Here is a 23,993-nt window from a genome sequence, read left to right on the forward strand (position 1 = left end):
GCAAGGGTCGCTCCCCTGGGGGGCAAATTGTATTTAGACCATTTCTGCCCCCCTTGGGGGCAGATTGACCGATTTTAGGTCAATCTGCCCCCAAGGGGGCAGAAACCACTAGGCACTGGGGATTTGTTTTTTGGCGCCAATGTCACGCAGGGGGAGCGACCCCGTAGGCAAGGGTCGCTCCTGGGGGGGGTGGGGGTTGGGGGGGCAAATTTATTTTAGGCCATTTCTGCCCACCCTGGGGGCAGATCGGCCTATTATTAGGCCGATCTGCCACCAGGGGGGGCAGAAACCTCTAGGCGCCAGGGCAACATTTTTTTTTGTGTTTTTTTTTTTGTTTGTTTGTTTTTTTAGAGATGGGGAGCGACCCATCAAGCAAGGGTCGCTACCCTGGGGGGCAAATTGTATTTAGACCATTTCTGCCCCCCTTGGGGGCAGATTGACCGATTTTAGGTCAATCTGCCCCCAAGGGGGCAGAAACCACTAGGCACTGGGGATTTGTTTTTTGGCGCCAATGTCACGCAGGAGGAGCGACCCCGTAGGCAAGGGTCGCTCCCGGGCAGGGGGGTTTTGGGGGTGGTGGGGGGTCAAATTTATTTTAGGGCATTTCTTCCCCCCCCATGGGCCGGCTGAGCTAGAGGCCAAAATCCACAGGTAGGCACTTTGCAAAAACACCTCTGTTTTCTGTGAAAAAATATGTTGTGTCCACGTTGTGTTTTGGGCCATTTCCTTTTGTGGGCGCTAGGGCTACCCACACAAGTGAGGTACCATTTTTATCGAGAGACTTAGGGGAACGCTGGGTGGAAGGAAATTTGTGGCTCCTCTCAGATTCCAGAACTTTCTGTCATCGAAATGAGAGGAAAAAGTGTTTTTTGGCCAAATTTTGATGTTTGCAAAGGATTCTGGGTAACATAACCTGGTCAGATCCCCGCAAGTCACCCCATCTTGGATTCCCCTGGGTTTCTAGTTTTCAAAAATGCGCTGGTTTGCTAGGTTTCCCCAGGTGCCGGCTGAGCTACAGGCCAAAATCCACAGGTGGGCACTGTTTTCTATGAAAAAATGTGATGTGTCCACGTTGTGTTTTGGGCCATTTCCTTTTGTGGGCGCTAGTCCTACCCACACAAGTGAGGTATCATTTTTATCAGGAGACTTGGGGGAACGCTGGGTGGAAGGAAATGTGTGGCTCCTCTCAGATTCCAGAACTTTCTACCACAGAAATGTGAGGAACATGTGTTTTTTTAGCCAAAATTTGAGGTTTGCAAAGGATTCTGGGTAACAGAACCTGGTCAGAGCCCCACAAGTCACCCCATCCTGGATTCCCCTAGGTCTCTAGTTTTCAAAAATGCACAGGTTTGGTAGGTTTCCCTAGGTGCCGGCTGAGCTAGAGGCCAAAATCTACAGGTAGGCACTTTGCAAAAAACACCTCTGTTTTCTTTAAAAAAAATGGGATGTGTCCACGTTGCGCTTTGGGGCATTTCCTGTCGCGGGCGCTAGGCCTACCCACACAAGTGAGGTATCATTCTTATCGGGAGACTTGGGGGAACGCTGGGTGGAAGGAAATTTGTGGCTCCTCTCAGATTCCAGAACTTTCTACCACAGAAATGTGAGGAACATGTGTTTTTTTAGCCAAATTTTGAGGTTTGCAAAGGATTCTGGGTAACAGAACCTGTTCCGAGCCCCACAAGTCACCCCATCTTGGATTCCCCTAGGTCTCTAGATTTCAGAAATGCACAGGTTTGGTAAGTTTCCCTAGGTGCCGGCTGAGTTAGAGGCCAAAAGCTACAGGTAGGCACTTTGCAAAAAACACCTCTGTTTTCTTTAAAAAAATTGGATGTGTCCACGTTGCGCTTTGGGGTATTTCCTGTCGCGGGCGCTAGGCCTACCCACAGAAGTGAGGTATCATTTTTATCGGGAGACTTGGGGGAACGCTGGGAGGAAGGAAATTTGTGTCTCCTCTCAGATTCCAGAACTTTCTGCCACAGAAATGTGAGGAACATGTGTTTTTTTAGCAAAATTTTGAGGTTTGCAAAGGATTCTGGGTAACAGAACCTGGACAGAGCCCCACAAGTCACCCCATCTTGGATTCCCCTAGGTCTCTAGTTTTCAAAAATGCACAGGTTTGGTAGGTTTCCCTAGGTGCCGGCTGAGCTAGAGGCCAAAATCTACAGGTAGGCACTTTGCAAAAAAACACCTCTGTTTTCTTTAAAAAAATTGGATGTGTCCACGTTGAGCTTCGGGGCATTTCCTGTCGCGGGCGCTAGGCCTACCCACACAAGTGAGGTATCATTTTCATCTGGAGACTTGGGGTAACGCTGGGTGGAAGGAATTTGTGGCTCCTCTCAGATTCCAGAACTTTCTGCCACAGAAATGTGAGGAACATGCATTTTTTTAGCCAAATTTTGAGGTTTGCAAAGGATTCTGGGTAACAGAACCTGGTCAGAGCCCCACAAGTCACCCCATCTTGGATTCCCCTAGGTCTCTAGTTTTAAAAAATGCACAGGTTTGGTAGGTTTCCCTAGGTGCCGGCTGAGCTAGAGGCAAAAATCTACAGGTAGGCACTTTGCAAAAAACACCTCTGTTTTCTTTAAAAAAAATGGGATGTGTCCACGTTGCGTTTTGTGGCGTTTCCTGTCGCGGGCGCTAGACCTACCCACACAAGTGAGGTATCATTTTTATCGGGAGACTTGGGAGAACATAGATTAGCAAAACAAGTGTTATTGCCCCTTGTCTTTCTCTACATTTTTTCCTTCCAAATATAGGAGAGTGTGTAAAAAAGACATCTATTTGAGAAATGCCCTGTAATTCACATGCTAGTATGGTCACCCCGGAATTCGGAGATGTGCAAATAACCACTGCTCCTCAACACCTTATCTTGTGCCCTTTTTGGAAATACAAAGGTTTTCTTGATAGCTACTTTTTACTCTTTATATTTCAGCAAATGAATTGCTGTATACCCGGAATAGAATGAAAACGCACTGCAGGGTGCAGCTCATTTATTGGCTCTGGGTACCTAGGGTTCTTGACGAACCTACAAGCTCTATATATCCCTGCAACCAGAGGAGTCCATCAGACGTAACATTATATTGCTTTCGATAATCTGACATTGCAGGGAAAAGTTACAGAGTAAAATGTTTTTTTCACCTCTATTTCAATATCTTTCTTTTTCAGTTGTTATTTTCTGTAGGAAACCCTTGTAGGATCTACACAAATGACTCCTTGCTGAATTCAGAATTTTGTCCACTTTTCAGAAATGTTTAGGTTTCTGGGATCCAGCATTGGTTTCATGCCCATTTCTGTCACTGACTGGAAGGAGGCTGAAAGCACAAAAAATTGCAAAAATGGGGTATGTCCCAGTAAAATGCCAAAATTGTATTGAAACATTGGGTTTTCTGATTCAAGTCTGCCTGTTCCTGAAAGCTGGGAAGCTGCTGAGTTTAGCACCACGAACCCTTTGTTGATGCCATTTTCAGGGGAAAAACCACAAGCCTTCTTCTGCAGCCACTTTTTCCAAATGTTTTGAAAAAAACGAAATATTCACTGTATTTTGGCTAATTTCTTGGCCTCCTTCAGGGGAACCCACAAAGTCTGGGTACCTCTAGAATCCCTAGGATGTTGCAAAAAAAAGGACGCAAATTTTGCTTGGTTAGCTTATGTGGACAAAAAGTTATGAGGGCCTAAGCGCGAACTGCCCCAAATAGCCAAAAAAAGGTTCGGCACAGGAGGGTGAGAAGGTCTGGCAGCGAAGGGGTTAAAATTCAATATCTTCGAATCTATGGTTCTACTGATTGGCTTTTGTTTGTTTTGGTTCATAAGATTTATTAAAATGTACTCCATTTTTATTAATTGGTTTGGGATTTATTTTCTTGTGCTGCATTTTTACTTTATTACTGGTAGTGTGCTGCAGACATTCTTTACACATTGCCTTTAAGCTAACCATGAATGCTTTGTGCTAAGCTGCCAAATCATTTAGCACAACTTAATTTTGTGACCAGGATTGTGGTACTTCCACCTCTAAACCAATAACACAATTTCTTACACCTGAAATACACCCAGGTCTTTAAACCAATGTACTGTGGGCAAATGTGCAGCCTCTAAAGGTTTATAGAGACAATCTTTTTTTTTAGTTTTTGGTGGTTCTTAAACGAAGCTTGTTTAGGTGGATAGGATGGTATTGGATTATACGTTTGTAGTTTTTGTGGCAAATTATAAACTTCTTAACTTTTTCTATTGTTTGTCATTGATGGAGTTTACAGTATTAATCTTCTGTCATTTTATTCTCAATAATTGGATAATTCTCCATCCAGCAGATGTTGGATTTTCACCTCGTACAGTAGAATGTGAAGGTGCTGAGGTTGGAATTGTGATCTTCTGCTTTTTGAAACACTTCCTCCTGAACATTTTGATGACTCCATGTTTCCTGATGTCCCATTTTTTCCTGTCAGTAATTTTATATACTCATTTTAATTCTTTGACTTAAGGTCTAGTGGTGTCGTCAAATAATGAATGAGTAGAGTTGTCTCTGACCTCCGCTTAGCTTTCGGTCACATAGCTTGCAGATAACCACACTTGCTTTTATTTTTTTATTTTCTGGTGGATGAGTGAAGAACTCCCACAAAGCTAAATTGTTGCTGGGGCAGAACTGTCTACTTCCTCACTCTCCATAATGAAAATTACTTCTTTCTTTCTAGAGTAGCAGAGGATGGACCATGTCTTCTTGAAGTGCTATAGAAACTTCACATGTTCAAGTTTCCTCACAAAATGGTGGATTTACCATATGCTGTCTGGGAAAGGGTGATGTTCAATGTATTGGAAGTTTACATGAGCATCCAGGCAAATTTTGTTTGGAATTGATACCTTATTGTGACTATGACAAATATGTTGCAACATACCTACCCTCATCCAATATGTCCTCTCTTGACACTGCTCAAGGCTTAGATTCATGGATAAATATGTGTCCTTTTTTTATGACAGACACTGCACCTTTATTGTCCATTGGTAGGGATCCTGAGCTTTTTCTGTTTAAGGTTTTGCAGTGGTCCTTGTTATGACCTGTTCCTGGGAATGTGGTCTCACTGTAAGCTTACTACATTGTTCAACAGTATGACAATCTAACATTTATTTAGGATAACTGACAATGTTTTTGTTCTCAAATATCTCCACAAAAATCTATTATGTTGAACGGATATCCTATTTGACTTGTGTAACATATTAGTGTTTTCAAAGTACAGAATGGGTGTTAGGAATGGGGTCTCTAGTTAGCAGTCAGTTTCAACCTGCCCAAGTTGGGACCCTCACTCTAGTCAGGGCAAGGGAGTCACATATGCAGTCAGGCTTACTCAGAAGCAATATGTAAAGTATCTGTACACACATACAATAACACAATGAAAACACCAGTTAAAAAAAAAATAGCCAATATTTATCTGAGTGAAACAAGACTTAAAGGTTTAAAAAAGTCTTTATACTGAGAAATCCTTATAACACTCAGTACGTTGGATGTGTCAAAAACAAAGATGACGCAGACCACAAAGGAGGACATGCGTCGGAAAAGCAAGTGATGCGTCAATTATTTTCATGCTGGACAGGCGATGCATGGATTATTTTCCCATCTGGCTGGGGATGCGTCAATTCTTTTCCAGCCCAGCTGGCGATGCATGGATTCTTTTCCCTCTAGAGTAGCGATGCATCGATTCCTGGTTGCAGAGCAAGGTTAACAAAGAAAAATGACGCCCAGGGATGATGCATGGAAAATCCAGATGCGCAGCAACAAGGGATCCACGCGGAAGCAGGCAATGCATTGACTTAACACAGCCACGAGACAGGCATTGCTTTGATTTTACAGACGTGGTGCAGGCGCTGCATCGATTTTTCTGTGGCAAAGGCCTTGGTGCATGGACTTTCACTCAGGTTACCAGCTTCCACTTCTAAGGGCCTTGGAACTGGACTTAGCTCCACTTAGCAAGTCAGAACTCTCAGCAGAAAAGCCCAGGCATTGGCAGATGAAGTCTTTGATCTCCCTGAGACTTCAAAACAGGAGGCAAGCTCAGTTGAAGCCCCTGGAGAACCTTGTAAAGCAGGATGTAGAAAGCAAAGTCCAGCCCTTTCACTCCTGGGACAGAAGCAGCAAGCAGCAGGCCAGCACAGCAAAGCAACAGGCAGAGTGGCAGTTCCTCCTACAGCATCCAGTTATTCTTCCTGGCAGAATGTCCTCATTCTAGAAGTGTTCTGAAGTTGTGGGGTCAGCAGTCATATAATTATACTAATTTCTGCCTTTGAAGTAGGCAAACTCCAAAGGAAAGTCTTTGTAGTGGACAAGACCCTGCCTCTCCCTCTCCTGGCCCCAGACACACGATAGGGGGTTGGAGACTGCTGTGTGTAAGGACAGGCACAGCCCTAGTCAGGTGCAAGTGTCAGCTTCTCCCTCCACTCTAGCCCAGGAAAACTCATCAGGGTGTGCAGGACTCACCTCAGCTCCCTTTGTGTGACTGTGTAGAGTAAGGGCCATATGTATGAACACATTTTCCCATAGACACAAAATGGGTAAAACCGTTTGATACATCTGGCCCTAAATTCATAAACTCAACTGTCAGTCTGACCCAGATATGTATTCCACAGCCAGGCATTGGCACAGAATGGTTAAGCAAGAAAATGCCCACTTTATAACAGTGGCATTTTCAAACTAACAATCTAAAAGCCAACTTTAAGAAAAGGTGTGTTTTTAAATTGTGAGTTCAGAGACCCCAAACTCCAAATCTCTATATGATGCTCCCAATGGGAAACTGCACTTAAAAATATTTTAAGGCAATCCCTATATTATGCTATGGGAGGGATAGGCTTTGCAATAGTGAAACCTATGATGTCACTATCAGGACTTGTAAAACACACCACTACATGTACTTTGAAATACACTGCACCCTGTTCATGGGGATGCCTTGGGCCTACCTTAGGGGTGACTTACATGTACTAAAAGGGAAAGTTTGGGCCAGGCAAGTGGCCACACTTGCTAGGTTGACCTGGCAGTTGAAGAACTGCCCACACAGACACTGCAGTGGCGGGTCTGAAACATGTTTACAGAGCTACTCATGTGGGTGGCACAATCAGTGCTGAAGGCCCACTAGTTACATTTCGATTTACAGGCCCTGGGCACCTCAGGTGATATTTCCTACTTACTTACTAGCAAATCAAATATGCCAATCATGGAGAAAACCAAATTACCAAACCAATTTACATAGGGGACACCTGCACTTTAGCACTGGTCAGCAGTGGTAAAGTATCCAGAGACCAAAAGCCAGTAAAAATGAACTTTAGCACAATATCAAAACAGGAGGTTGGAAGCTAAACATACAGGGGAAACCACAATCATGTCTAACAATGGGAGAAGAAAAGTTATATTTTGTGAGAATATATCAGATCATTTTGAGGAGGTAGGGGAAGAAGTAAGAACATTGAAGAGAAAAAGGTAAGTATAAAAGCTCACACTTTTGTATTCTTGGGAAGCCTACATTCCACACTCTGAATTTTTAATGTTTAAATAGACAAATAGAGCAAAAAAGCATTAAGCTCCAACTATGATCATCTTGTTGTTTTTGTGTGGTACCTAAGTGTAAGTTAAGGCTGACCAAGGTGAAGCATGGGTCGCCTGCAGTCACCATGGTTCAACCGAGCCAGAACTTTTACCTTTGGACTTGGTAAGTGAAAGGCAAGGCAGCAGGCTGTGGCAGAAGAGGGCTCCATCTAGTTGAATAGCCACTGGATGAGGTCCTGGTGTTGCTGCTGACTTTGAGGACTTGGGGAGGGAAAGCTCCAAATGGGAAAAACTTGAATTTTAAGCCCAGACAAGCTCCTTCCATGGTCAGATAATATTTGAGTCTTCGCCCAATGAAGGTTTCTACCTTTGGACTTTCTGGAAAAGTTAAGATGAGTACTCTTTGACACCAGCCAAGGGCCCAGGACCTTGTGGATATAACTTGGGGGTTAAGATCCCTCACACAGAAGCCATCAGCAGGGGGAAGGGCAGGTCCAGTTCGAACTGGTGAGCTGGAATGTTCCAGAATAGGCCACTTATTGCTTGTTGTGTTCCTGTAGATGGAATAAGAGGTGAGCCTTATGACTCTTAGAGTCCACCTTTTTGTCCTGGGTACAAGAGGGAGAGCAGGTCTAGTCTTCTAGGTTCTTCACAGGTTATTGACAGCAGATCCTCTTCTTTCACAGGTACATATTCAGATGGTTCTGGGAGGGTACCACATTTATGCCTGGCGCCAACCTGTGGTTGAGGGAGATGGCAGTCAACTCCTGAACCAAAGGGGTAAAAGTTCCATGTGTGATCATACCATTTTTGAAGGATTTTATGTGTTTCACACTGCAAACTATTGCATGATTCACCTTTCTACCTAAAACAAAGACAGCAGAAACTTTCTTCCCCTGTGCAGAGCTCTGCTCCCTAACTAGAAGTGTGTTGTAGGAAATGAGCAACACATCCTCTGTGGACATTTTAAAGCAGTTCTGAGGGCAGCTCCTCTTCCATTGGGAGTGATGCCTGGAGGCTAGGCTGACTGGGAAAACAAAGAGGTGTCCTGTCCAGGTCTCAGACAAAATTTGTCTGTGACAGTGTAGGTCTCTTCCAAGCTAATCAAGTTCTTTGGCACAGCCAAAGTGGTCAGCCTGCCAGAGGAACACAAACTACCCATCACAAACACACTCAAGCAATTGTCCTGCTTTGCAATACATTTTCACACCTCATCAAGAGGGCTATTCAGCTGCCCAGTGACAATGGGAGTCCATGCAAATGGACCTTTACAGATGTTAGGCAGGAAACTGGTAACCTTCTAGCAGTACATTTTCCAAAATACATATTACAAACTCAACTTCACCAGTGAATTGACCTTGTAATAAATATTTCAATAAAGCCAAGAATGAGAATGGCATTTGTAACTGTTTTCAGGCCAGAGATACTATATTTAAATTTACTATTGTAGCACAATGCTTTCTATAGAACAGTCAACCCCGTTAAGGTGAAAATAGCTTTTGTTGCCTTTTCACCTAAGGACTTGTTTACCGTTAAACATTTACATTCCCTACTTTTAAATACCATGTACCCTGCATTATGGGCATAAAGGACTACATAGGACTGAGCAATAATTTTATAAAAGGAGAGATTATGCTTGTCAAAAGAAGTTATTTTGATAGGTCAGATCTGTACTGCCAACTTAGAGGATAACACAAAGGGACAGATTTACAAGAAACTGGTGCAACGCGGTGCTACACCAAAATTAGCAGCACCTTGCTGCACCAGTTTTGAAACACAGGGGTGCACTGTATTCAAAAGAATATGGTGCACCCCTGCGTTTCCCCCTCCGCCGGCACTAAACTAAGCAGCCTGCACCAAGGCAGGCATCCTTGCACCATAGTGCAAGGGTGTTTGCATTAAGGGGTATGATTGTTTATGTGCTGAAAGGTGTACCTTCCTGCAAACAAACAATCATTCATGGCATTTTGCTTCTTCTATGTGTGCTGCAGAATGCAGCACATTTACAAAAAGCAAGGAATGAGGAGGAATACAAGTATTCCTCCTCATTGTGCCATGCTAACCTGACCCCAGTGCCAAGCTAACACCACCCGTGTGGTAGCAGTAGATTTTGGCTCTGCTTCAGATTTACTAATTCTTGTAAATCTGGGGTAGCATCAAAAGCAATTGGTGCTGCAGTGAAACGCCCACTGCAACACTCATTGCATGCCCCTCTGAGGCAAAAAACGTCATCGTAGGTGCCAGGGTTACAAGGAGGTATAAAGCCACAAAAAGTGTTTTACACTTCCTTGTGAATATGGAGAAGTGGTTAGCGCCACCGAAGCATCGTAAAAAGTGACTACTCGCTAGGGCCTAGTAAATGTGGCCCAATGCGTGCTGCAAATCAGTTGTGACATTTAATGTACAGGCCATGGGTACACTGGTGGACTATATTCTTGGGTCTTATGGGTAAGTTAAAATATGCCAATTAGGGGTCTGACAACTTCATCATGTTGAAAGGGGGAGTACAGGCAAGATAGATAGAAGATCTTTAATTTTATCTAAGTTCTTCTGCTCAAGTATCGACTCTAAGAGAATACTGACGACCAGATACCAAGACATTTTATCATTTTGCATTGCCAACGAAGACTGTTCCGTCTAATACCAGAAGAGTGACGATTGCCATTGAAAGGCAAAACCTCTGTCTTGTCTCTATTTAGGGTGTAGCCTGAAAATTCTGCAAAAAGATTGAATCTGAGAAAATACCTTTGGAGGTTCTCTGAGAAAATAAGTATGTCATCCATAGGTGGCTGTCTTAACTGTGTGCGATCCAAAAGTGATACCTTTAATATCAGGAGATTTATTTATCAAAACCAGCAGAAGTAATAGAAGGGAGGTAAAAGGCAACCCTGATAAGTGCTTGAAGTAGAGAGAAAGTGGAAGGGAGAGGCCCATTAATGTTTTATTCTAGCAGTTGGAGCTGCATAAACATACATATTCATTGAGGAAAAAGAATCCCCCAAATTATAACCATCCAGAAACATTTATCAAAAGCCTTTTTGGGGTCCAAAGCAACAGCTATTCTTGCAGAATATAAAGGAAGAGCTGCTTTTCTACCCTTGACAACCCAGAATAAAATTGATGGAGATTGATGGATTAGTTTAGGGATCAAAGGTTCTAGATGTTTCCCTAGGAATTCTGCATAGATTTTTGCATCCATATTCAAAACGGGAATAGGTCTGTAGTTCTTGGTGTCAAGTTGGTCTTTCCACTCCTTGGGGAAAACAGCTATAGTAGTCTTAGCTGCCAAGCAAGATATATTACTGGAGATGACAAAGTGATGTAACAGTGATTCCAAAGGTTGAATTTATATAGTTCAATCGGGAGTCCCCAAGGTTCTGGGGCCTTGCCTTCAAGAATGAGTTTGATTGCTTTAGTGATCTCTTTGGATTCAATTGTTTTGTTAAAGGATAATTTGGGGGTCATTGGAAAGAGATTTCATGGGAATATTTTTTGGGAAAAGGCACACATGTATCCTTTGCAACTACAGCGCCCAGAGTGTAGAGAGGGGCATACACATTTTTAAAGATCTCTAAAATATCTTCAGTTTTAGTCTTAAGAGAGCCCTGGGGATCGCTCATTCCTTTGATGGTAGAGTTATTGTGGTTAAATTTCAAGTAAGCTGCGAGAGTTTTGCCAGTCTTATTTAAATAGAAAAGGTTTTTGCTCTTTTTTACGACCTCTACTGTCAAGTGTGCTCTTTTACTGATAATAGAGTTGTACTCATATTTGAGTCTCTCAATCTCTGTCATTAGAGAGGGTTCCTTGAAGTGTCTATATAAGGATATCCTGTTTTTAATTGCCTTATCAAGTTTGAGCAAATCATTTTTTCATGTCCTTATTCTTCTTAGCCATGCTGCTGATGCAAACGCCTCTGGTAATGAATTTCAGGGTGTCCTACAGGACCACCAGAGAGGAAAGCTACCCAATATTTTCCTTTAAAAAATGTGAGATTTGTTTATCCTGTTATATTCTGTCATCTTCATAATCTAGGAACTATGTTTCATGTGCCAAGTGGCTCCCTTTGGGCGTGCAGGGGAGAACATACAAAAAATCAGTGATGGCAGCATGATCAGAGACTAAAATTGGTTGTACTGAGGACTCTAGAAATTTCTTGGATAAACCAGTGCTAAGCAGAATATAGTTGATCCTAAAAAATAGTTATGAAGGGGAGAGAAAAATGTCAAGTCACATCCAGAGGGGTTCTGCAGGTGCCAGGCGTGTAATGGTTTATGGTTCATACAGAAACTGAGCATGACTTTGTGTGCTTTGTAGGGTATATAATGGAATGCTGATTGACTGTCAAGAATAATGTCCATGGGTAGATTGAAGTCTGACCCAAGAACAATACATGCTGATTGTGGTTAAGAAGTGAACTTGGAGTTAATAGTGTGCCAAAACTGGGAGTTGTCACCATTGAGGTAATATACATTAATAACATACAGTTCACCATCATTATGTGAGAGTCTGGCTATAGGCCAACTTCCTTCATTGTCCTGTCCCACTGCAATTATAGACAGGCCAGCCTATTTTGCGATGAGTGTAATCATACTATTTTTTTCAGCTCACAGGTAAGAGGCCAAGTCAGAGATTGAGCAAGTGCAAAGAGATTAGGCATGTATGTGAGCCATTTTATGTATCTTAGAGGAAATTGATATCACCTTTGAGACCAGTGCAGTAGTCTAAGATTTTCCTGCATTTTACTGGGTGATTTATGCCTTTAGCAATGTACTTGTTTTTAAATCAAACATCTTAGAAAAGAGTGGTGGATTTTTACAAAAATGGGCGAACAGATGCCCAGAGAAAAGGGCTGTAAGGAGAAAATGTCAGGGCTTAATGGGATATATTCCATGGCACAAGATGTAGAACTGAAATAAACAATCCCAGAAATCCTCTCCATATAAGGAGAGTAAAAATCCTAAGGAATGAAGTGTGAGCTTAAGAGGCTGTGGGATATCCTTGTGTCAGATGGAGCATGGGGAAGCACAGCACACTGGCAACATAAGAAGCTAGAAAAAAGTCTTAGAAATAAGATAAAGCTGCCAGCCAAACTTGTAGAGCAATGTGGGGCAAGGAGGTGAAATACCTGATTGAGTGAAAAAATACCATATATTGGAGATACAATGTAAATCCAGAAAAGAAAACAGATCATATTCACAAGATTCAAATGGAAGCAATTTTCTATGGGCCTTGTAAAACATAAAAGAATAACAAAAAATAGTCATTCAAACATCCAATCCAAAGAAGACAGACACCACATCTAGTGACCAAATAAGAAAATGCAACTTTTAGTGAAACAAACAAATAAAACTTTGCACCCACGCTTGGGAAGCAGACTTCAAAGTAATCCAGCATCCGCCACCTAAACCCCAGCTCTATGAAGATTAAGTGTAAGGTAACTAACACATGTTATGCCTTGAAGCATTCAGAAGAAACACAGAGATAAAATAAATAATGCACAATTGTAAAGCATCTCAATAATCTATTGAAAAGTGAGCAAAAAATAAGCGAGCATCAACAGGTGGCAGCACATCACCATAAAGGATACACAGAATGGTTTGTGTAGGGTGGTACATCAGGGTCAATACAGATACAATATGAACATATATATATGAACAAGAGCAGATAAATGTGGAGCAAATGCATCAGATACGACCTTGCAAGAGTCAGGTGGAGCAAGGGGTTAAAGAACCAGTTGCACCCTACTCATTCAAATTAGTCTCAAAGACATTATCCAAGAAAGTTTTAGGATCTGCAAGCTCATCAAAGATTTGAGTATTATCTCTGAAGATGATTTTAAATCTTGAGGGGCCAATAAATGAATTTAGTATTGCTCTTTCTGTGAGTCTATTTCATCGAGCCAGAAAACTCTTTCTCCTAGTCACGGTATGTCTCACAAAGCCTTAAGAAATTTAAATGTTATTCCCTTGCCACGTGACCCCCTTAGATTTTCTCACATGAGCCAGAATAATGTCAGAATGCTGTTGTTGTAAACAGAACCTCAGGTTGGAAGGTAGGGATCCAGTGGTCACGCTCAATCTTGAAGTCTCTTTAAAAGGAATTTGTAGGGTAACTGGGATCCAGGACTCTAAGAACTCAATCATGGAAGAGGATTTATTTTCAGTGCCTTCCGGAAGGCCACATATTCTGAGGTTACCATGCCTACTGTGGTCATCCATATTGGTTTTATCTCATCTAAGAAAGTCAATAACCTGGTCAGATCTCTGTAACTGTTGCCATGAGCAGTAGTGCAGTCCTCTATGTTTGCTTTTTCTAGATTAATCATGGTTGAGTATAGTGTTAAAGACTTCATGTCTCTCCTGATACCTGCCACCTCCACTTGAAGAAGATCCGTGCATGTCTTTGTACTCTGAGCAATGTCATGTACAGCACTGAGTTTTAAGGTGGCTTCCATTGTTGTAGAATCCTCAGATTTATCCTTTATAGGGGATTCCAGGACGGGGGTTCCTGTGTGGTGCATTTCAGTTTCCCTTTGGAATCTTTATCCTTAAAGAATGGGTTCAGGTATGATATGCTATTTGAGTGTGACTTGAATTGTCCAGACCAAATGGGTCTGAAGACAGGGTCATAAATATGGGCTGCCACTGGTTGCTGCAGAGGAAGATAATTTGTAGCTAAAACCACTGCCTAGAACTCCATTGGAGTCATTGCTACAGGTCTAGATTCCTTCTAACAAGTACCACCAAGGAGAGGAAAATCCAAGAGACACAAGTCAAAACAAAACCACGGGTAGTGATAGTCATTAGCAACTCACAATCTGGGCAAACGCAATAGGCAGGCAGGTTCATTTACAACAAAAGGTGGTGATTATCGGGTGTGGAGCAGGAAAATCATGAAGTTAAGTCCATATTCCAGACATTGGCAATAAAAGAAGAAAAAAATAAGAAAGAGAAAGAAAAAAGAAAGAAAAGCTGTAACTGGAGGAGCAGCACATCCTTAGCCCAGATATCCCATAATAAACAAACCTTCTGAGCATCACAAATTGTATCCAAAATGAGTCAGGGTGTATCAACAATAACATATTTTTCCAAGCACAAACTTCATAGCATGGATTGGACCAAGGTTTGAATATTGCCACAGTACAGGCACTTCACTTTTCAAATCAAAAGGTGACCAATTACTTTTAAAACACTGAAGGAGGAAGACTGGGGGAGAGTCTTTCGATCCCCAACTCACCCAACTAAGGCCCAGATTTAAGAGGGCCTAGTGCCATCTAATGACACATTAGCGTCATTTATTTTACGCTAATGTGATGTTAGATGGACAAAAAACGCTGCACTATATTTACAAAGTGGCACAATGCATACATTTGTGACCCCTTGTGCCACATTATGCCTGTGCCAGGCATAATGTATGCAAGGGGGACATTCCGCTGTATGGGGGGATGCAAAATGGTGCAAAGAAATCTAAGAGATTTCTTTGTGACATATTTTTCGGCATTTTTAAAGCCTGCTTAGAGCTGGCGTTAAAAGGGGGCACATCATTATTTACAATGGGCCCCTATGTTGTGTTCAGGGTTAGAGCCAAAATGTTGGCGCTAACCCTAAACAGTACATCAATAGCATAAAAAATGTTTTCCTCACAGAACTCACGGAGGAGCCGCCAACTGGCTGGGTACTCAGACCATGCCCCCTCTCATTAGTGACCCTTAGCTTCGCTTTCACTGCCCTTACTGCTTAATTGAAGTTTATGGTATTCAGTTTCAACATCAGAGTGGGGTTGGCAAGATAAAAGCTCACTCACAACCCCTCCTTACATGGGCCTTGTTCCAATAATAGCCAGCTTGAAAAACTAATCTTTCCTTGTTTTAGCTGTACCCTAATACTTGTTTGTGAGGCAATAGCATTCTGTGACCAGCATCAAAGTTGTGGGAATTAGCCTGCAGAGAGTCCAGTTTTGCATCCCTAAAATCATGCAAAAGGAAAGCTTTTCCATTCCTGCTTGAGGCCACTCGGGATTTAATGGTTCTTAGCCTGCAGTAGGTGGAGTGTTAACAACTTCAGCATCTGAATAGTTCTGGAATTCATAGCTGCATTTTTGTTGTTTTCCTGGTTTCTCTTCTCCCCCACTTAATCAGCAAAGTTGTTTATTGAAATTTATGACCCTTAATAAGCTGCATTATACCATTATTGGAAAATAACACTTCCCTCGTACACCATTTTAGCTCTAGATCAGTGCCTGGCTCACCATTTTTGAAGTGGAGGGCAGAAAAATGGTGACTTGTCCTTGTTGGAACCAGTTAACTAGAGTCCTAAGGTACGTAATCAGCAGGAGGACAGGTCAAAATAGAGAGACCTAAACTCGCCACAGGATGCTTACTCAGATCTCCATACTAGATGATCAAGCCAGAAGGAAAAGAGAAATCGTCAATGTGAGATCTAGGACAAAGTGGAAATCTTTGGCCAATGGATTTGACCCTACTTGTTTTTTGATGAAGAATTCTAATGTGATATCAAGCAGTAATTCCACGCTCATGACAGAAGTGTAAGAAGCAAAGTAAAGGTGTCTGGGAAAGGTTTTAAGCTAAATGTACTACATGCATTTCAGTCCTCCTTGGGATAAAGGCAAGGCTCTGAAAAATAAACTAAGGCCCATATTTAAAGGAAAATGACGGAGCACGATGGTGCGCCAAAATTGGCAGCGCTGCACTCCGTCATTTTCACAATGCAGGGATGTGCTGTATTTAATTCAATACGGCGCACTCCTGTGTTGTCCCCTGTGCTGGTGCTAAATTGAGCTACTGATGTCAACGTAGACATCCTTGCACCATCGTGCAAGGATATCTGCGGTGAGGGGTTTGATTGGTTATGGTGATTTGGCACTTCTGTGTGTGCTGCACAATGCAGCACGGACAGAATTGCCAAAGCGTCATTTTGAAATGATTGTTTATGTGCAGGAAGAGACGCCTTCCCGCACATAAACAGTCAAGTCTGGCAATTTGCTCTTTCTATGCATGCTACAGAATGCAGCACTCAGAAAAGGATATCTGCGGTGAGGGGTTTGATTGGTTATGGTGATTTGGCACTTCTGTGTGTGCTGCACAATGCAGCACGGACAGAAGTGCCAAAGCGTCATTTTGAAATGATTGTTTATGTGCAGGAAGAGACGCCTTCCCGCACATAAACAATCAAGTCTGGCAATTTGCTCTTTCTATGCATGCTACAGAATGCAGCACTCAGAAAAAGCAAAAGAGAAGGAGTAATACAAATGTTCCTCTGCATTGTGCCTTGATAACACCACATCTGAGGTGGTGTTAGATTGTGGCGATGCCTCAGGTTTACAAAAACTCATAAATCTGAGGCAGCATCAAAATGGAATGGGTGTTGCTGTGGCACACCCACAGCAACACCCATTGCTCTCCCTTCCACGCAAAGGGCTGCAGGTGTAAGGGTCGTATTTACAAGGTGGCATTGCACCACAGGAGACTTAAAGGGAGATTTATGGAAAGTGCAGCGTCACTTTCACTGCGCCCCTTAGCACCCACCACCATGTGTGCACCGTATTTAAAATACAGTGCACCATGGCGCAGAGCAGGGGGCAATAGCGTAATTTTACATGACGCTATTGATGTACTCTGCATGAGTAGTGCCAAAATATTGGCGTTACTCCTGCCGAGTACATATGGCCCCATTCTAAAGAATGGAAGATCCCTTTTAATACCTGCTTTTGAGCAGGCGTTGTTAAAAGTGCCCCAAAAAAATGGCAAAAGGAAATCTCATAGATTTCCCTACGCCATTTTTCCAGCTCCCCTAATGGGGGAATGCCCCCTTTGCATACATTATGCCTGACACAGGCATAATGTAGCACAAAGGGTTACAGGGTGGTGCAATGCATGCATTAAATAAGGGGCAGTGATTTCGGCCTCGTTGGGTCACATTAACGTCAAAAGCAATTACTTTAATGTGGCGCAAGGTGGCACTAGGGCACTATAAATATGCCCCTTAACATCTAACAAAGGGAAAATATCTGGTAGCAAAGACATGTTTGTTCGAAAAAACAAACGCATGTCCTTGTTGATGTATGAGAATTAGTCAATGTGTGAAGAAAATTACATTTAATAATTTGATTTGTTAAATAAAGAATCTCAAATGTTTTTCTACAAAGAAAAACAAACGTCATGTAGTTAAAATCAATACACTGAATTGGGAACACATTGAATCGTGCACCCGGAGCTAAAGACACATATATTGAGACAATACGTTAAAAATAAAATATGCTATTTAATGGGCAGGGTAATTGTAGGATAATCTTTGTGAAATCCACATTTTCTTTTCTAATCTGAAAGGATTGGGGAACCTATACAACACAATTCATGTATAGGAAGCATTATCCATTTCTGTCATTCAGGACTTTTCCCGGGTAATGTATGAATTAATTATGTATGTATTATCCACAGGCAATCTATTTCACACTCCACTGGACCTTTTTGATGGAAATATTTTATATGATTTATTTACGCTGAAATTGGCTCAATATACTTTTTAGGTATGCGTGGTTTCTTTCTATTCTGGTTATGCCGAGAGAAGGATACATTTTGTATTTTTTTTCCAATTGTTAACCATCCAGAGAAACAATGCTTCTGGGTTTATCTATGGCAAACCTTGTCTTCAGGAAGAGTCATATGCGTCTTCAAATATGTTTCTATACATTTTGGCTACACTGCTGCAAAAGAGATTTGTGTATGTTGGTGAAACAAATAAAGTTAAATGAAAGTATAAGACAACTTTATAAAGTCAGAATTGTATGAATAAAGAGATGCATGATTTTTCAATAATGCAGGGCCATAGTTATCAAACATTCTTGCAACGCAAAAGCTACCTTGCTGTTCTGTGTTGTGCTATAAGGAACTGGCAGGGATGTATCATACTTACCATTATACAGTGCGTACCTGTCCTTTCCTAGCTCCAGAGCACTTTTAGCTGCCTAGCACCAAGGCAGGCACCCTTGCATCATGTTGCAAGGGTATTGGTGTTGCAGGCAGGATTGTTTTTGTGCAAGAAGGGGCACATTTATGCACAGAAACAGTTCTCAGAGGTGTTTTCCTCTATGTGGGTTGCAGAATGCAACACACTTTGAAAGAGGAAACAACAAAAAGAAATAAAGATATTTCTCCTCGTCACATCTCTGGTGGGGGAGGCACACAATTATGACGTATTGCTAGGTCTACCAATGTTGGTAAATCTGGGAATGAGTCCATGCTCCATCCATAAAATGCCTCCCTGCCGCAGGGTAACGCAATGCAATGATTTGTGCTCCCTTGTTTTTCTCTAGAATTATCAAGCCATGAAGGGCCATTTAAGGTAGCCTTGTGTGGCTTGATAAATCTCAATTAGTTTTTGTGTTGCCCTTGCGTGGCACAAGGGTGATGCAAAATCTGTATAAATATGTCCTGCTGTTTATAAAGATTAGTAGTAGACGTCTTGTAAGTGCCGGAAGTAGGTTCACATGAGGAGGAAATAATTTAAAAGACTTGAATCCAACATCTTCACATATTGGGGGTTATGTGTATTGCATCAAATATAATGTCACACTCAGGTGGAGAAGTTGTCAAGGGTGGGAAATACCATCATCACAGCTTTGGAGGTGATAGTGATTAACACAATGCCAATTTGTTGTTTATTACTATGATTTCTGCAGTTTTTGCCTTTTAACCGATAAATTGTATCCAATATTTTCAGTCAGATTTTTTTGGGTGCAAGTAGGAGTGCAATATTTATTGACCGCAATTAGAGAGTCACCCTTAAAAAGACCAACAAGCAACAGGGTGGTGAATAACTAAAAAGCACACTTTCAAATTTTCAATTACAATTACAAACACTGTACATTCACCTTTGTGTAATTACATATTGCTATAGCAGTAACCTAAAAGAGACAATATCATTCTGATAATTTATAAAGACAACTGTGTCTCGCTACATTCTTATAAAAATATTCATGTATTTTCACAATATATCACATTTAAAAGGTTGGTACCCACATCTTTAGAATTTGTTTTACCATTAATATATTGTTGTATTGCACAGAAACATCTATGAATCACATTCTTCTCACCACTACTATCCAAAATCAAAATCATATGATATTAAATAATATTAAAAAATATCAAAACTGTTGTTGCGAAGTCTCAGTGTTTTTTCAAGTTGGTCTACACTATCATCATCAGGTCATACTCAGAAAGGTGACAAAGATTTCTGCATTTGAATCCTTCCTACGGAGTTGAAGGTACTGCACAAAACCAGGGCTTCCTCCATTTTTGCCACTGATATTCCAAGTTTTAGTGTTTGTTTCTATAAACTCTGAGATAGAGTTTTTTTCCTTGTGATCCCAGTATCCTTTCTTTTTTCATTTTCATGGATTTGTTATTGTCAGAACAATAAATGCACTTTTGAAAGCTAGCACAAATTCCATTGAATGGGTAATTAATGCTTGCATACTTTCAGTAAGTCACAAAATCAAAACATAAGGCATTTCTGAGTATTTCTTGTTCACATGTTGTGTTGTGGCTGTCTTCTAATAACTGAACATATTGTGGTTAATAATATTTCACTGAAAATGTGACCTGTGTGATTTATCCTCGCTCCCATCCAAAAATGTTACTGTTTACTTAACTCTAATGTTTCTGTCTCCTCTAAAATAGGCTTTCTGAGAAACTAATACTTCCCGAGCTGCAAGTAATTAAGAGCTTGCAGATGCTGAAGTTATCTGAAACTCTGAGATTCAATGAAGCCAGTCCTACTGATAAATCTAAACCTGATGAACTCAAATTAGTAATGAAAAAACCTATGGATTAAATTATACAATGTAGAAGACATTGTTTGCAGTGCACAGTCAACCTTCTAACTAATGGCTAGTGGCACACAATTGGCTGCATCATGTTTAAATCCAAAGAGAGAGCATAAGGAATTAGGCAAGAATGCATTAATTCATGATCATAATTGTTTTGTGTTAGCCATATAATTGTTTGTGTTCTGTAAGGCAGTTGCCTCACAATCTTAAAACATCAAAACTCATATTTTCCAAAATATCCTAATACCTAAAATGAATAATTATCAGTTTTGATTTGTGTGGAACTTACTTTCTACTATGACTTTTCTGCCCGACCAATCATCTTCAATCATCTGTATGTTCCCAAAGTGTGCATCGCTGTAGAAGATGCGGCTGGTGTTCCGTTCCATAGTGCGGTATTCAAATGCCAGGGCAATCACATTTTTAATATGACTAGGGTTCTCATATGGTCTTATGGGAGAATTTAAGTCTGTTTCATCTGAGAGATGAATACTTTTCAGTATAGTCCTTCCCGAGTAAAGTAAATAGCCCAGATGGGGAAGGCAATTCAGGCCATCTGGTGCAAGATAGCCATGTGCACATGCGCACCTTCTCTGTGACTTTCCACGGTAGAGACAGAGTTGCTGGCAACCACCATTGTTTTTCATACAGACATTGGTACCTGTAGGGAGACATGATTAGATTGTATTTTAGTAATTATTACCAAATATGATTGCAATGAACTTTTTGTGCTGCGTTTTTCAGCTTTTCGGATTGTAAGGTAACAGATGTCGCAGCTGTTGAATGATTTCATTCTCATGTTAATATTACTTTCAAAGCTGGGTAAAAATTGTTTTTAAGCAAATTATCTTATCTTATTTTTTTGTTGGTCCTAGGACTCTAAGGCCCATATTTATCCTTCTTTAGCGCCGCGTTTGCGTCATGTTTTGAGTCAAAAAGCGGCGCAAATGCAGCACAAAAAAAGTATAAATATGAGCCTGAGAGTTTTAACACTGATGACTAGTGCTGAAGTGCATTTGGTTCTCCCCTAAAATATGATAACTGTAAGATCTGAAAGCCTTATGGTGGTCTTCTACACAACTTTTTTTCCTGCCTCCCTCCATTTTCCTGATCTCGTTTTTGCTAGGTTCAGGTACTGACCAGTACTAAAGTGATTGTGCCCTCACTCTTAAACATGATAACATTGGTTTCTACCCAAGTGACATATTTAATTTATCTATAAGTCCCTAATAAAGTGCACTGGATGTGACCAGAGCCTTTAAATTAAATGCTACTAGTGGCTCTGCAGCATTGATTGTTCCACCCACATAAGTAGCCCCGTAACCATGTCTCAGGCCTGCCATAGCAAGGCCTGTGTTTGAGTTTCATTGCCACTTCAATTTGGCATTTAAAATTACTTGCAAGCCTTAAACTCCTCTTTTATTACATATGCCACCCCAAATGTAGGCCCTAGGTAGCCCGTATGCAGGATGCTATGAAAGGTAATGGCAGGACATGGACTTTCACATTTTTTATGTCCTGGTAGTGAAAAACACCTAAGTCGTTTTTCACTATTGGGAAGCTTAATGAATTCCCTTATATACTTTTATGTTGTAATTTCTCATCTGAAAGGGGTGGCATTGTCATGTTTTGGATGGTTGGAATGGTAGTGAGAAATCATGCTTACTGGTGAAGTTGGATATAATATTACTATTTTAGAAATGACACTTTTAGAAAATAGGCATTCCTTTGCACTTACTGCTCCCTGTGCCTTACAGCCTGTCTCCAATCCACATCTGGTCTGTGCTGGTTGACAGCTCCCCTGTGTCTTCTACCCAGCCATAAACACAAGACACTCAGCTGCATCTGCATGCCTCTGTATACTGATGGGTCTTCCTGGGCTGAAAGGGTGAAGGGGCTCTCACTTACACTTCAAAGATTAGTGGCCTGACCCCACACCAAGGACAGATAACACCCCACAGATCTCCTGGCAGACAGGACTGGGTTTAAAGGGGAACTAGTGCACTTCAAAACCACCCTTAAAAGTTTCCTTCACTTCAAAGGCACATTTGGGTATATATACTGGACCTGTGATCCCCTAAAATCAGACACTTCTGGACCTACAAATGGATCCTGTTAAAAAGCTTTACATTTAAAACCCCTTGCCAAGCCTTAAAATTCCCTTTTATTACATATGTCACGCATAAGGCATGCCCTAGGTAGCCATTAAGGCAGGATGATATGTAACTAAAAGATAGGACATGTACTTTTGAAATTTACATATCCCAGTAGTGAAAAACTCCCAAACTCATTTTTCACTACTGTGAGGCCTACCCCTCTAATTAGTTAACTTTGGGAATTCCTTAATACACATTTTTCAGCTGTGATTCCTTGCTAAGGGAGAGCTGGACTCTGCCTTGCACCCCAAAGTGATATTGAAGGGCTTGCTGGCTTGCCTCCTGTTGCTTGACACTCAGGGATATCAAAGTCTCTATCCCTGCTCCTTTGCCTAATTCACTGGAAGTGGACCCAGATACTTGCTCAAGCGAGAATCAATGCATCACCTACTGGGACAGGTAGAACTGACGCATCGCTGCTGTTGCTGGAGCAGAACCAGTGCATACCATTCAGAACTAGCATTTCCATTACATCTTGGCCACCTCAGCACCAGAGCATTGCCACCACTACTAAAGAAAGATCAGCATGTCCCTTCACTGCATGGAGAAATCTGGTGCATCCGCTTCAGAAACCAATGCATTAACATTGCATCCGAACACCACATCACTGCCATCCCTGCAGGAAGATCGATGCATCGCTTCACTGCAAGCAGAAACCCAACACATTGGCTTTAGAACCAACGTATATAGCAGCACAGGCACTTAGCCTTCAGAACCAATGCATCACCAGCACTGCATGAGCAAAATCCATGCATCTTGTGACTGCGATCAGGATTAAGGTACTTTGCTCAGTGGGCTGTGTGTGGATCCTGTATCCATCCTGCATTCCATATTAAGTGGCCTGAACTCTTGACTCCTAAAGTGCTATTTGCTTCTAAGCTCTAAAACTCTTTTATTCTTCTAAAATGTATATCTCAATGTGTACTCATTGGATATTGTTGTTTTAGTCTTTTTTTCTTCAGAATATAATAATCTATTTTTCTAACCTGTGTGGAGTCTTTTTGTGGTGTATTCATTGTGTTACTCTGTGTTGCACAAATACTTTATGCATTGCCACTTTAGATATGCCGGACTGCTCAGTGCCAGGCTACCAGAGGGTGAGCACAGGTTAACCTTTAGTGTGCATCCCACTTGCATACCCCTGCAAACTAGAGACCCCATTTCTAACAATGCTATTTTAGCCAAACCTTGAAGTGACACTATCAAATTCCTTAAAAGCTGCAAACTTACGGTCCTAGTACATTAAGCTTACAGAGCAGTTTTCATTTTCTGGAAACAGATTTTTAGTGAGTGTTCAAAATGTAAATGTCTTTTGGAACCCCAAATATAACTCAGTGCTCAAAGTTTGTGTTTCTACCTTAATACACACACTGCAGTGCAAATCCAGAGGGTGGATTTATGGTAATATCTATTGTGTAGCCAGTGTAAATAACATTACAGAAAAAGATATGTTGTGGAAACATGGCAACTGC

General features: G+C 41.4%; 1 protein-coding gene across 1 annotated transcript in view; it reads right to left on the reverse strand.

Moving 5' to 3' along the window:
* LRP1B (LDL receptor related protein 1B) overlaps positions 1 to 23,993 on the reverse strand; it is a 4,500,992-nt gene that overhangs the window by 1,192,430 nt on the left and 3,284,569 nt on the right. Inside the window, exon 41 of the mRNA XM_069225083.1 lies at positions 20,655 to 21,026. Coding sequence (XP_069081184.1) covers positions 20,655 to 21,026 — 372 coding nt within the window. The remainder of the gene's footprint in view (positions 1 to 20,654; positions 21,027 to 23,993) is intronic.

The sequence above is a fragment of the Pleurodeles waltl genome, chromosome 3_1, assembly GCF_031143425.1.
Source record: "Pleurodeles waltl isolate 20211129_DDA chromosome 3_1, aPleWal1.hap1.20221129, whole genome shotgun sequence".
Taxonomy (NCBI): domain Eukaryota; kingdom Metazoa; phylum Chordata; class Amphibia; order Caudata; family Salamandridae; genus Pleurodeles; species Pleurodeles waltl.